The 15533-nt window shown below is 35.5% G+C and overlaps 1 protein-coding gene across 1 annotated transcript in view; it reads left to right on the forward strand.

Annotated features, from left to right (window-relative positions):
* The window catches only part of RAB21 (RAB21, member RAS oncogene family), a 39192-nt gene extending 24051 nt beyond the window's left edge, over positions 1–15141 (forward strand). The window contains exons 5-7 of the mRNA XM_077913850.1: positions 861–915; positions 1372–1460; positions 11679–15141. Coding sequence (XP_077769976.1) covers positions 861–915; positions 1372–1460; positions 11679–11821 — 287 coding nt within the window. The 3' untranslated portion in view covers positions 11822–15141. The remainder of the gene's footprint in view (positions 1–860; positions 916–1371; positions 1461–11678) is intronic.
* The last annotated feature ends 392 nt before the right edge of the window (positions 15142–15533 follow it).

Genomic DNA, 15533 nt, shown 5'->3' on the forward strand with positions numbered 1-15533 from the left:
TTATTTTTTAAAGATTTTATTTATTCATGAGAGACACAAAGAGGCAGAGACATAAGCAGAGGGAGAAGCAGGCTCCATGTAGGGACCCTGATGTGGGACTCGATCCCAGGACTCCAAGATCACACCCTGAGCCAAAGGCAGATGCTCAACCACTGAGCCACCCAGGCGTCCCTAAAGGCCGTATGGTTTGCTTTTTTTCTTTTTTAAGATTTATTCATGAGAGACAGAGAGAGAGAGAGAGAGGCAGAGACACAGGCAGAGGGAGAAGCAGGCTCTTTGCAGGGAGCCCAACGTGGGACTCGATCCCAGGTCTCCAGGATCAGGCCCTGGGCTGAAGGTGGCGCTAAACCGCAGAGCCACCTGGGCTGCCCCAAGGCCATATGTTTAAATGCTTTCTTTAACTAGTTCATATCATTCAGGAAACCAAAATACTCTTATGGTCCAAGGGACTAGCCTAATCTATTTCATGAATAGTAAGATAGTCTTGCTTAATTATTGACTGGCTGTATGTTGATTTGGGACCATTTACATTTGGCTAAGAATCATAAGTTTATTTTCCTAGGTTCTCCATTTTATCATAAATCCAAGAATAGTACCCATCTCTTTGGAAAAGTTATTTTCTCTGACAGAGGCTTCAGCTTCATTGAGCCATCTGAGGGAGGCTGAAGCATTTACCTTGAGAGTCATGACCAACCCTTCTATTACAGGGTTTTACCTTATAGTTTTAGGACATGTAGAAGTCTAATGGGGATTTGTATTTTTCCAGGTCATTAAAATGACATTTGTGAATTTAGAATTGGCTTAGTTTTGTTACAAAAAAAAATCAATATTAAGATTTGGCATTTTTACTTTCAAACTAGGTAATAAAATAGACTTGGAGAAGGAGAGACATGTTTCCATTCAAGAAGCAGAATCGTAAGTGTTCTCCCTTTCCCTCCCTCTAGTCATTCTTTCTCTTTGCACAGTGTGCTTTACTATTTAGGTATTATTCAAACCTCTTAATATAATATGAGCTATTGGATTCAGTGAAGCAAATTTACATTGGTAATTTCTGGACCTTTGACAACATTTAAAAATATTCCATTCTCACTTTCTTTTTGATTTTAGTAAAAAATGTAAAAAGTGATGCAAAAGAAAACTATCATAATCAAATAGTCACAAAAACTTTTAAAGTGTTTGGGTTCCAAATTAAAAATTTCAAGTGTTGTAATCCTTATGTTCTTATGTAAAATTTGGTTCACTGTATCTTAATTTCACTAAATATGGATTAATTAGTAAAAGTCACCAAAATCGCTACTTAAAAATTCAAATAGTTATGACAAAAATATGAAAATTTTTTGTATCAATCACTGGTGTTACTTTTTTTTTAAGGTATGCAGAATCTGTGGGAGCAAAGCATTATCATACTTCAGCCAAACAGAACAAAGGAATTGAAGAACTCTTTCTTGACCTTTGTAAAAGTAGGTATACTCAGATTTTACATATTTAGAAAATAGCTCTTTTAAAAATATCAGTAATATTTTTAAGTGATATTTTGTAGTCTCAGTGACACATTGATGATTTGTCACATCTACCAGTATTATTATTTAATATTTTTTCTTAAACTCGTTTTTTAAAGCTTAAATACCTACTTTAACTCTGTTTCAAGCAGTAGTTAATGGATATGAAATTGTGAAATCATTGGATAGGGTATGTGCTAAATACACATTAAAATTAAATGCATAACTATCAAAAATAAAAATAGAATACAAAAACTTAAGAGACGTAGCAACTTGCTGCAGTGGAGGTTATTTCGATCCTGATTTGAGAAAGTAGTGAACAAGAACATTTGTCAGACAGTGGGGACTATATGAATACTCACTGGTATATACCATTTGATGGTATTAAGAAAAAAAAAAAAAAAAAGAAGTTATTGAGGGGTACCTGGACCCTAATTTCAGTCAGTAAAGCATGTGACTTGATCTCTGGGTCATGAGTTCAAGCCCCACATTGAGCATAGAGCTTACTTTCAGAAGATAAATAAAAACAGTGGAGCGAATATATTAAAAAGTTACTGAGGTTCTGGTTCAAATGGTCACATCAGAAGATCTTCAACTTCTCCCGTGGACACACTTAAGTCTAAAGCTACATATGGAAGAACTTCCTCTTTAAAAAACCTGAAGGTTGGCTGAATGACAACTATATATTGGACAAACAAGAAGAAAACTACATCAAGGAGATGGAAGAGGCTGTAGCACAATCTTGCCATAAGCCCCATCCTTGGTGTGGTGACCCACAACCAGAAGAGAACTCAAAACCCATAGCTTCTTCCTAAGGAGTAAAGAATTTGAACCTCACAATGGGCATCACTAATTTTTAAGGTGCAAATGAGAGATGATTCGCCCATCTAACTTTGAAAACTAGTGTGGCTCACATCCCAAGACCTACAAGACTGAAGCAGTCTGAAAAACTGCTCTTAAGGGCTTGCATGGAGACTTATTTGCCCCAGGTCCCAGCTCAGAGGCAGCTGATCACACCAAATGAGGGAGGCTCACCTGCTTATATTAAAGGCATCACACATCTAGAAGCCTGCTAGTGGAATACTATTTTAGGATGGAGATTGGCAGGCACCATCTTCCTGGTCTCCCTTTGCTATATTTCTCCTTTGCTGTGTTCCGGAGCACCTGTATCCCCCTGGAGAGGAGCTTTTATACACATTTGGCGCCCCAGTTTTTGCAGCTGCCATGTAGGAAACACATCTTGATATTTGACCTGTAGGCCACGGGAGTTTGTATTCTTGGTCCTATTGGATTATTATATATGATGTTACTCAAAAAGGAGCTCATACGCCTGTCTGGCACTCCTGATTCTTGTGACTGCTACCAGAGGGCATCTCTACATTACCTGGCTCTGGTGGCCAGTGGGGCCTTATGTTCATGGGTCCCATGGGACTGTAACCAACAGAGAAAGAGTTCTTAACTACTATCCATAGGGCACAGCATGAAGGAAGAGACCCACAAGCTCAATTTTTCTGTGATGGACACTTGTTAGCTAATCATCATGACTATGGCCTGAGGGACAAGTTTCAGGTTTGGAACACATTTAGTGGCCTCTAGAGCTGCTTTCAAGGACCATAGGCTCTGGGCACCGTCTTGGTGCTCTTCTACCTTATTCTAGCTTGCTTGTATCATAGGAAAGAGCTTATACATTTGTCTGGAGCCTTAATTTTTGTGACTGCTGTCCAGGGGCACCTCCAGATCACCTGGTCTTGGTGGCCAGTGGGGCTTATGATTGCAGTCCCATAGGACCATATATTTGCATGCTTTTGAGTATTTTTTTGTTTAAGAGTTTGAGAGAGAAAGCACAAGTGGGGAGAGGGACTGAGAGAGAGAAGAATGAGAATCCCAGACTGCACTGAGCATGGAGCCCTACACAGGGCTGGATCCCATAACCCTGAGATGATGACCTGAGCTGAAACGCAGAGTCAGAGGCTCAACTCAACTGAGCCACCCAGACACCCTTATTTTTGCGTACTTTTGAAAGCTGATGCCTAAAGATCGGGCTTCCAGTCACCCTGAATCTAGGTGCTGAGATTCTCCCCTTTGGGACATTGATAGGTCTTGGGACATCCTCAACTACTTGGAGCTATTAAAAATATAATAGGCTGCTTGGACAAGCAGCTTGTTCCATTTACTCTATAGAAAGCAACATGGAGAGTCACACAAAAAGAAGAAATGGGAGTATGTTCCAAATGAAAGAACAAGATAAAAACCTCAGGAAAAACCTTAATTAAAACAGAGATAAGTAATTTACCTGAAATAGTTCAAGGTAATGGTTATAAAAATGATCACTGAAATGGGGAGAAGAATGGATGAACATAGTGAGAACTTCAACAGATGGAAAATAGAAGAAAGTACCAAAAAGTCACAGAGCTGAAGAATACAATAACTGAATGGAAAAATTCACTAGAGGTGTTGAACATCAGATTAGATGAATCAGAAGAAACGATTAGTCATCTGAAAGACAAGGCAGTGCCACTCACCCAATCAGAGCATAAAAAGAAAAGGGTAAGGAAAAAAATGTAAGAAGTGAAGATAGCTTAAGGGTCTTAACAGGACAACATTAAGCAGTCTAATATTTGCATCCTGGGGATCCCAGGAAAAGAGATAAAGAGGCAGAAATCTTATTTGAAAAAATAGTGGCTAAAAACTTTCCCAGCCTGGGTAAGGAAACAGACATCCAAGTCTAGGAAGCCGAGAGTTCCAAATAAGAGGAACCTAAAGAGATCCACACCAAAGATACATTTGTAATTAAAATGTCAAAAATAAAGAAGATAAGGAGATAATATTAAAAGCAGAGGAGAAAAACTTGTTACATGCAAGGGAAACCCCTATAAGATTATCAGCAGATCTTTCAGCAGTAGTTTTGCAGGCCAGAGCGAATGGCATGATATATTCAAAGAAAAAAAATTTGAAACCAAGAATTCTCTACCTGCCAAAATTATCATTCAAAAGGGAAGGAAAAATAATTTTCCAGACAGGCAAAAGCTTGCCTTAAAGATCTGTTAGAGAGACTTCTTTTACCTTAAAAGAAAGCGTGCTAATTAGTAACGAGAGCACACATGAGAGAAATCTCGCTGGAAAGTAAATATCTAGTAAAGGTGGGATATTAATTGATTGTAAAGCTAGTATGAAAGTTAGAAGACAAAAGTAGTAAAAATAACCATATTTACAGTAATTAATTGAGGGATACATAAGATGAAATGATGTAAAATGTATCAAAAACATAAAACATTGGTTAGGGGAGTAATAATGTTAAGTGGGATCAACTTAAAATTGATTGGTATAAGTTGTTTTATGTAAGCCTCATTGTAACTACAAAGCAAAAACCGTACAAAAGATAAAAAGAATAGAAGCATACCACTGAAGTAGGTCATCATCAAAGGAAGAGAGAGCAAGAGAAGAAGAAAGAAAAAGGAATTATAAAAATTGCTAGAATACAAAATGGCAGTAAACACATACCTATAATTACTTTAAATATAAATGGACTAAATTCTCCAGTCCAAAGACAGAGTGACTGAATGGATAAAAAAAACCAAGACCTATCTATATGCTGCCTTATAAGAGACTCAGGTTAGATATAAGGACACACAGAGACCGAAAGTGAAGGGATGGAAGAAGATGTTCCATGCAAATGGAAACCAGAAGACAGTTGGAGTAGCTATTATTACATCAGACAAAATAGACTTTAAAACAAAGACTGTAATGAGAGACAAAGAACTACATTACATAATGATAAAGGAGTCAAGCCAACAAGAAGATACATTTGTAATACTTGTGTACCCAACACAGGAGAACCTATATATATGAAGCAAATACTAACCAACCTAAGGGAAGAAATAGCAATACAAATAATGGGAGGGGGACTTTAGTACCCTACTTACATCAGTGAATTATGCTGACAGAAAAGCAGTAAGGAAACACTGGCCTGAAATGACATGTTAAATCTGATGGACTTAACAGATAGTTACAGAACTTCGATCCAAAAACAATGGAATACACATTTTTCTCAAGTGCACAATGGAACATCTTATCAGTTGTATGTTAAGCCATAAAACAAGTCTTAATAAATTCAAGAGAATTAAAATCATATCAAGCATCTTTTCCAAATACAATGGCATAAAGCTAGAAATTAATTACACAAAGAACACTGAAAATTTCATGAATATGTGGAGATGAAAAAACATTCTACTGAATAACCAGCAAGTCGAAGAAGAAATCAAAAGAGAAATTAAAACATACCTTGAGATGAACAAAAATATAAGCATAACATACCAATGTTTATGGGATGCAGCAAAAGCTGTATTGAGAGAGAATTTCAGGGGTACCTGGCTGGCTTAGGCAGTAGTGTGTGAAACTCTTGATCTCAGGATTGTGAGTTCAAGCCCTATGTTGGGTATAGAGATTACTTAATAAAATCTTTTTTTAAAAAATGAGGGAAGTTCATAGTGATACCTAACTCAAGAATTAAAAAAGGTCTCAAATGGGGCACCTGCATGGCACAGTTGAAAGAGCATGTGACTCTTGATCTCTGAGTCATGAAGTCAAGTCCCATGTTGAGTGTAGAGATGACTAAAAAAAAAAAGTAAATAAAACTTTAAAAAAAGTCTCAAACAACATAACTTTATTATACCTCAAGGAATGAGAAAAAGAACAAAATTAGAATAAGAAAGGGAACAACAAGGATCAGAGCAGAAATAAATGAAATAGATACCAAAAGAGTATTAGAAAAGATCGATGAAACTAGCTGGTTCTTTAAGAAGATAAAATTGAAAAAAACTTAGGTAGCCTTACCAAGAAAAAGGGAGGATTCAAAATCAGAAATGAAAGCAAAGACTTTACAACTGGTAACACAGAAATACATAGGATCATAAGATACTGCTGTGAACAATTATATACTAATAAATTGGACACCCTAGAAGAAATGGATAAATACTAATATTGAATCATAATGAAACATAAAATCTGAACAGACTGATTACTAGAAAGGTGATTGTATCAGTAATGCAAAACTTCCCAACAAACAGAAATCCAGGATCAGATGGCTTCATGGTGAATTCTGCTGAACACTCAAAGAAGAATTAATACCAGTCCTTCTCAAATTCTTAAAAGTAGAAGAAGGAACTCTCCCAAATTTATTTTACAAGACTAGCATTACCCTGGTACCAGTGCCAGACAAGGACACTACAAGAAAAGTAAAGATAGACCAGTATCCTTGATGAACATAGATGCAAAAATCCTCAACAGAATATTAGCAAACTGAATTCAACAATATATCAAAAAGACCACATACACCATGATGAAATGGGATTTATCCCAGGGATGCAAGGATAGTTCAACATCTACAACTTCATCATTGTGATATATACCATATTAACAAAATGATTTATACCATATAAAATCATATGATCATCTCAATAGATGCAGAAAAAGCATTTGACAAAATTCAACATGCATTTATGATAAAAACGAAGTGGATATAGAGGGAATATACCTCAACATAAAGGTTATATGCAAAGAGCTCAGAGCTAGCATCATACTCTGTGGAGAAAAGCTGGAGGCTTTTCCTTTAAGACCAGGAATAAGACAAGGAGGCTCACTTTCACCACTTTAATTCTGCTTAACATAGTATTGGAAGTCCCTAGTCAGAGCAATTAGGCAAGGAAAACAAAAAGACACACAGATTGGAAAGGAAAGAAGTAAAACTGTTAGTACTTACAGATGATGTTATATGTCAAAATCCTAAAGAAAATCCTAAACACTACCATCAAGAAACTGTTAGAACTAATAAATAAATTTGGTTCATTGAAGGATACAAGAAATCAACATGTAGAAACTTCACAGAAAGAGAACACACAATCCTAAAATTTGTATAGAACCGTAAAAGACCCTGAATAGCCAAAGCAATCTTGAGATGAACAAAGCTAACAGCATCATGCTCCCTGATTTCAAACTGTATTATAGAGCTATAGTAAAACAGTGTGGTATTGACATAAAAACAGACACACAGATCAGTGGAACAGAATACAGAGCCCAGAAATAAACCCATGCGTATACAGTCAGTTAACTTATGACAAAGAAGCCAAGAGTATACAACGGGGAAAGGATAGTCTCTTCAATAAATGATGTTGGGGAAATTGGACAGCCACATGCAAAAGAATGAACCTGGACCACTATCTTACACCATACACAAAAATTAAATGGATTGAAAACTTGAACCTGAAACCCCTAGAAGAAAACACAGGTAGTAAGCTCCTTGACATAGGTCTTAGCAAGGACTTTTTAAATCTGACAGCAAAAGCAAAAGCAACAAAAGCAAAAATAAACAAGTGAACTATATCAAACTAAAAAGTTTCTGTCCAGCAAAGGAAACCATCAATAAAATGAAAAGGCATCTTACTGAATGGGAGAAAATATTTGCAAATCATGTGTCTGTAAGGGGCTAATATCCAAAATCTATAAAGAACTCCTACAACGAAAAAAAAAAAAAAAAAAAAACTCCTACAACATAATGGGAAAAAACCCCACCGACAATCTAATTAAAAAATTGGTCAAATCTCTCTCTCTCTCTGTGTGTGTGTGTGTGTGACTATCATAAATAAATAAAAATCAAAAAAAAAAAAAAAAAAGGGATCCCTGGGTGGTGCAGCAGTTTGGCACCTGCCTTTGGCCCAGGGTGCGATCCTGGAGACCTGGGATCGAATCCCACGTCGGGCTCCCGGTGCATGGAGCCTGCTTCTCCCTCTGCCTATGTCTTTGCCTCTCTCTCTCTCTCTCTCTATCATAAATAAATAAAAATGTTTAAAAAATTGGTCAAAGATCATCAGTAGGAACATGAAAAGAGGTTCTGCATCATTAATTATCAGGGAAATGCAAATCAAAACTACAGTGAAATAAGATAGTACTTCATGTCTGTTAGAATGGCTCGTATCAAAAAAGGCAAGAAACAACAAGTGTTGGTGAGGATGTGAAGAAAAGGGAACCCTTGTGCACTGTTGGTAGGAATGTAAATTTGTTTGGCCACTATGGAAAACAGTACAGAGGGAGGGTCTTCAAAAAATTTAAAATGGAACCGCAATATGATTCAGCAGTTCTACTTCTGGATATTTAGCCAAAGAAAACAGAAACACTAATTTGGAAAGTTAAACCGTACTCACTGCAGCATTATTTACAATAGCCAAGCTATGGAAACAACCTAAGTTTCCATCAATGGGTGAATGAATAAAGAAAATGTGGTGTATTATATACACAGCAGAATATTATTCAGCTGTAAAAAAGAATGAAATCTTGTCATTTCTGACAACATGGATGGACCTTAAGAGTATTATCCTAAATGAAATAGGTCAGAAAAAGATAAATAACATATGATTCTTCTTACTTGTGGAATCTAAAAATGAATAAATACAACCAATCTAATAGATACAGAGAACACATTGGTGGTTGCCAGAAGCAGCGATTTGGGGGGTGGGAGAAATGGGTGAAGTGTTTTGTTTGCTTTTAGTTTAAATAAATTGAATTATTTATTTTAAAGGTTATTGTAAAATTTCTAAGGTATTACGGTGTTGTGGTTATACTTTTTTTTTTAAAGTTCTTTTTTTTTAAAGTCTTTATATTTTAGAGATCATATTAAAATAATATATGAATAAAATTATGTGTCTAAAATCTGATTCCAAAAAAAAATAAAATAAAATCTGATTCCAAATAATAGCAGAGGAGTGCCTAGGTGGCACAGTTGGTTAAGTGTCTGTCTTTGGCTCAGGTCATGATCCCAAGGTCAGGGGATCAAATCCCACATCGGGTTCTCCATAGCAGAGAATTTACTTCTCCCTCTCCCTCTACCCTTCCTCCTTGCTCATGCTCTCTCTCAAATAAATAAATAAAATCTTAAAAAACAAAAACAAAACGATACCAAAATAATGGTAAAGATGCTTGCTTAGTATAGATGGAATTGTGTGATGGACATAATGCATTTTCATTATGCTATTTTTTCTACTTTTATATGTATTTGAAGTTTTTCATATTAGAAAGTTTTCTAAAAGAGTTAATCACCAATAGAATATATACCATACTTAGGAAAACCCTAGTTTATGGAACAAGAAATAGGTTATTCTATATAGAATAATAGAAATGATTTTGTCAAATTATATCTTTTTTATTAAAAAAAAGATTTTATTTATTTATTTATTTATTTATTTATTGAGAGACACACAGAGAGAGAGAGGCAGAGACACAGGCAGAGAGAGAAGCAGGCTCCATGCAGGGAACCTGACATGGGACTCGGTCCTGGGTCTCCAGGATCAGGCCCTGGGCCGAGGTGGTGCTAAACCACTGAGCCCCCCGGGCTGCCCAAATTATATTTCTTGAATTTATGGACTTCACACTCTTCTGAGAATTTGATTAAAAGTGTGGTTTTTGTTTCTAGGAAAATTTACATATACATAAACTCCAGAATTTCAGTTTGACCTGAAGGTCATTCATAATTTTTATAGACCTTTACTTCTCTAAGTGAGGTCTCCTGATCAGCAGCGGCAGCATCACTTGAGAATATGTTAGAAATGCAGATTCTTGAGCCCTACCCAAACCAACTGAATCAGAACTTCTGGAGGTGGTGCCTAGACTCTGTTTTAACAATCCTTCCATAAGATTGTGGTGCACACTGAAATTTGAGAAGTTATTTCTATTTTCGCTGCTTGTACATTCCTATAAATCATTTGGAGATCTTGTTAAAATGCATATTTGATAGAATGGGTCTGGTGCGAGCCTAAGCTTTTCATTTCTAACAGGCACCCACATGGTCATGATGCTGGTCCTCAGACTGTACTTTGAGTACCAAGGTTCTAGATCCATAGCTTAGAAATGTTACAAATCTCAGGACGCCTGGGTGGCTCAGCAGTTGAGCATCTGCCTTAGGCTCAGGATGTGATCCTGGAGTCCCGGGATCGAGTCCCACGTCGGGCTCCCTGCATGGAGCCTGCTTCTCCCTCTGCTTGTGTCTCTGCCTCTCTGTCTTCTCATGAATAAATAAATAAAAATCTTTTTTTAAAAAATAAGAAATGTTATAAACCTCATGTAATTTTTTTAAGATTTTAAAAAATTTATTTGAGATAGAACATTATGAATGTGTGAGCAGGGGGAGGGGCCAAGGGAGAGAGAGAGAATCCCAAGTAGACTCTGCACTGAGTGTGGAGCCCAACACAGGGTTCAGTCTCACAACCCTGAGATCATGACTGGAGCCAAAATGAAGAGTTGAACACTTAACTGACTGAGCCACCTAGGCACCCCTAAATCTCCTTCCTATCTTTATAGACAAAAATTTGAATATTTCCCATGTTTATTTAAAAATCATAAAACATATACACATACTAATATGTTTTGTACATTTTTATAAAACATAAATTTTGAAAGGTGAGGAATAATAAAAATAGAATTTGTGGGTGTTTTCCAATTTCATCTTACTGGATTTTCGTGTATACCTCAATTTGAAAACATTGTTCAAGAACAGTCTCTGGACCCAAGTTTGAGAACTGTTCTAAAGACTCCTTCTTTTCTTTCGTCGTCTTTTCAGATACGTATTTTGTGGATATTTACTTCTAATCTGTGTCTTATATTTTAATTTTTTAACTGTGTCTTTCAGAGCAGAAGTTCTAAATTTTATTTTATTTTATAAATAAATCTTTAAGTCAAATAGTCTGAGTCCTCCAGCTTCGTTCTTCCCCCCTCATCTTAAACTGTTTCATTCTTTCAAATATTATTTGCTTAAAATATTACACTACTAGTTGAAGAATAACTATTGTTCCCTAAATATTAGCTGCACTTGGAATAATTTGAACTTTGGCATGTTGCTAAGTATATGTAGAAAATCTTAAGGACTATACTTGTATATAGTCATTTGTTCAAGGCAAAAACTTTGTTTTCTCGATCAATGTCCCTGTAGCTATTATACAACTGGACAAATACAGTCGCTATTAATAATTTATAATTTGCAGGAAAAGCTATTTAGTGAGCTAACAAAATGTTTATTATATTTAGTTTCCTTGTTGGTTGAAGTCAGACATGGCTATCATGGTGGTATACAGAAATCATAGAAAGAAAAAACTCGTAGATTGTGGTCCTAAATAATTTGTTTCCTCCCTCTCTTAGGGATGATAGAAACAGCACAAGTGGATGAGCGAGCAAAAGGCAATGGCTCTAGTCAACCAGGAGCTGCAAGGCGAGGTGTACAAATTATTGATGATGAACCTCAAGCCCAGAGCAGTGGTGGAGGGTGCTGTTCTTCTGGATAACTGTTCACACTTAAGAAATTAAACAAACTGTGGATCATTGCCCTCAACATGAAGACTGCCATATTCCAAGTCACATTATTTTACCAATGGAATTATAGAATAACAGTATTTTAAATTACGTTTATAACACTGCAGAGACCTTAAGTGCTAAACTTAGTGGAGTTTGTGACCAGAGAATTGGCATTTTTCTACAAATGTTAACAAAGCAATTACCAATGGCCTTTTTACATATTTTTTTCTTTAATAAGGAATAATATGCATGTAGAAAAAGACCTACTTAAAGGCTTCATTTATATTCTTTTAAATCAAATCTTTATTTAATAACTTATATATGTTGTTGGAATGGTATACATTTTTGCAGCCCTTTGTATTTTGTGGTAGTTTGAATTGTATCACTTCTAAATGGCAAACTGTTTTTTTGTTTTCTTTTTTTTTTTTTAATTAGCAGATACCTGAAGTACTATTTTTGCAGGGTTTGCACAGGCCCCTTAACTGTCTACTACTTTGATATAATCTATATACGACCTGTATGCTGAGCTGGTAAAACATTGTAAAATTACATATTAAATACTTTATCTGCTTTTACAAGCGCAAGGTGCAAAAATATATACGATAGTCTCATTGATGACTGTAAAGTGAATTAACATTTGGTGATAATGCCTAAGCTTTTTGACTCTGACATAAAGATCATAGCTCCCCTTCACTTTTGTCTTAACTTGAAAGTGGCGTGTTTAAATTTTCACATATACTTTACTTGAATTATTGCTGTTGTCATATTTTTTTTTTGCCTCTTGTAAGTCTTTTGATGATTGAACAACAGCATTTGCCTTTTGGTTTGTTGGGGTTTTTTTTGTTTTGTTTTTTGTTCTGGGGGGGATTTTTTTTGTTAAAAGAGATGAATTCTGCTGATTTTGCTTTAGAGTGGTTACCTTAGAAGTATTTGAGTGGAGCATGCTGAGTTTCACTTCTGCAATGGCTTTAGTTTTCTCTTAGACTTTATGAGAGATGGGTTCACTGGTGTGAGAAGAAAGGAAGAGGTCACAGTGAGTTGCCACTCGCCAAGATTCATTCATACAGCATGTTAGTGGGTAGTTTATTCTCCTGGGGCAGCACTTTTAAATCCTCTGTGAGCAAATTGTATTTGTTCATTGCTTGCCAGAGATGAACACAGAAAAGTTTGTTCCATTTAATAAGAGCTGTCATTCTGAGTTTCTGTGAAGGGAAACATTTCATGTAATGCGGTTATAGCGAACACTGGAAAGATTTATTATAAAATTATATTCTTGTATACTTTGTAAATTAGTCTCATTAGGTTTTTTTTTTTTTTTCCTTAAGCATAGGACTGAACTTAAATTTGTTAATTTTAATAGAATCAGACACTGCTCATAGAAGGATCACAAATTATGGAGATTAACATATATTGTTCTTGTTCTAATATATATATTTTTCCATTTCTGTCATGCTTGGAAAACTAGTAAATGTTATGTCTAAGATAAAATGGAATGGTCCCTGGATTTACTTCTTAAAAGAAGCAGTGGTATGCAATAAAGTTGTTAGCATGAGCAATTAAGACGATATAAAGAAGTTACAGTTACTAAAGAAGTAATGCCATATTTTTAAATTCATAGCTTAAACTTTCCCAAATGGGTTTAAAGTTGGATTGACAGCTTGATATTAGAATTTTGACTTAGTATTAAGTGTTCTGTGAGCCCTCACTTCACCTTCTTTAGTTACTCTCCTTGCCAGTCTCAACACACTGATCTCTGTTGTGTGTGTTTGGGGAGGGTGGGGCGGTAAGAGTCAGGGAGATAAGCTAAAATTGTTTTTTTTTATCAGATGATTGTACTCTGTATAATATCTCCGTTTCCTGTGAAGTTTGTGTTTATGCAGGGCAGCAGGGGAGACGAGGGGAATCATGAGTACAAATACAGGAAAAATTGTTTTTGTGCAGCGCCCCCACCTCCCCCCGGCTGGTTCTTCCACAGATTGTAAAGAAAGCCTTGCCATTTTTATGATTATACATGTAGATGGAAAACAAGCTCTTCTTAGGAGTGAAATGTTTTTTAAACTAATTAGAGATGAATATGAGATTTTTTTCCAAAAAGTCGTCATAAGGCCTGATAATTGGCGAGTTGTACTCTAGGTTTTTGACGCTTCTATTAATGATAAATTAAGTCCAGATAGGAACCTCTGCTCCAGAGTTGCCAGATAATCATTGATGGGGTACAACCACTCTCCGTATTTTTTTTTCTTTGCTCTCCCTTGGTTTCTGTGTATCTTTCTAAACCTCAAGCATTTCTTCTTATTTTGATCTGTAATTTAAGCTGACTCAATAGCACCAATAAATAATATGAAATATGTGTCCTTGCTCTGAAGTGTGAGAGGTCTTTAGGTAGGAATAGGATAAAAGAGGACCAGGCAGTTGCAGTATGCACATAAAGGAGAGATAAAGAGATGATAAACTAAGGCTGAGGAAATTGCTCTGATACTTTCTTCACCTCTAACATATCTTTTGTGTTCCTGCCCTTATACATTGTGCTATTAGGAAGAAGACACATGTTACTGTATTGTGTATTAAAAGTAGTAGGTAGGTAGAACCAATATATTTTTCAACTAAGTAAGTGTATACACTTAGTATATATAATTAAAAATTGGTATAAGATAGTCATTAAAAATACCTGCATATTATGTTAAAAGTATACAATCATTGTTTCTGTAATGATGATGGGTATTCAGCATCTTGTTTTGCTTTGTGATTATAGAGGAAAATACTGTTTTTAAAAATGTATATTGCAGCAGTTTTGGGGTAAACAGCAATCTGAAAAAAAAGCATCACGTTATTGTATGAAATATGAGTGTTCGAATTTGTTTTGTTCTGGGGATATCTCCTGAAAGTACCCTAAAGTTATGGATGTTACAGCTAAATTTAAGTCTTTTTTTTTTTTTAAATATTAGCCATATGTTATTAGTGATTGCTTTTTATTTGGCATTAAAGTGAAAAAGAAGAGTGATACAGGTTTTCAGTAAGAAAAGATAAAATTTGGGAAATATGAAAGGAGGGTAGTGAGGAGAATGAAGTCAGGTAGATCTGAAACTCTACAACCTGATATTTTTATAATCGTTTTGAAAATACATTATCAAGTCGTTTCTAAATAAGGCAAGTTACACATTGTGCCAAGTACTTAGAACATATAAAAAAATGAATTGTGATACTATGTCTTTTAATATATAATTTGCAATTTTCTATATTAAAATGCTACAAGGAGTCTATGTCATTGATGTTATCTCCAAATAATAGAATTTATCCTTATTACCACTTATATTATCTCCAGAAGTGGTTTGATCTGTGCCTTTAACGTTTGAAATTCGTCTTTTGACTTCTGTTTACCATTAACAGTTTTCTTTATAGATGCAGTGAGTCAGAGAGGGAGTGCTGTGCCACATACTCCGTAACCATGGAAGATGTTGAGCTCTTCTAGAAAAGGGTGTAGATGGTTGCAACCAGCAAAGATACAGAGACTTAAGTAGATTTTCTTTCTTTTCTAAATCACAAAATGTGTTACCTAGATTTTAATAACTAAAAGCTGGGCTTCATTGAATACATGCATTTACTTGATTTCATTATAGGCATTGGTTCTAGTTCTTTGCTGTTCTGTAATTTTCAGTTGACAAAAAAAAATAATATATTTGGTTTTGTGGACCAAAATTCATG

The sequence above is a fragment of the Canis aureus genome, chromosome 11 (genome assembly GCF_053574225.1).
Source record: "Canis aureus isolate CA01 chromosome 11, VMU_Caureus_v.1.0, whole genome shotgun sequence".
Classification (NCBI taxonomy): domain Eukaryota; kingdom Metazoa; phylum Chordata; class Mammalia; order Carnivora; family Canidae; genus Canis; species Canis aureus.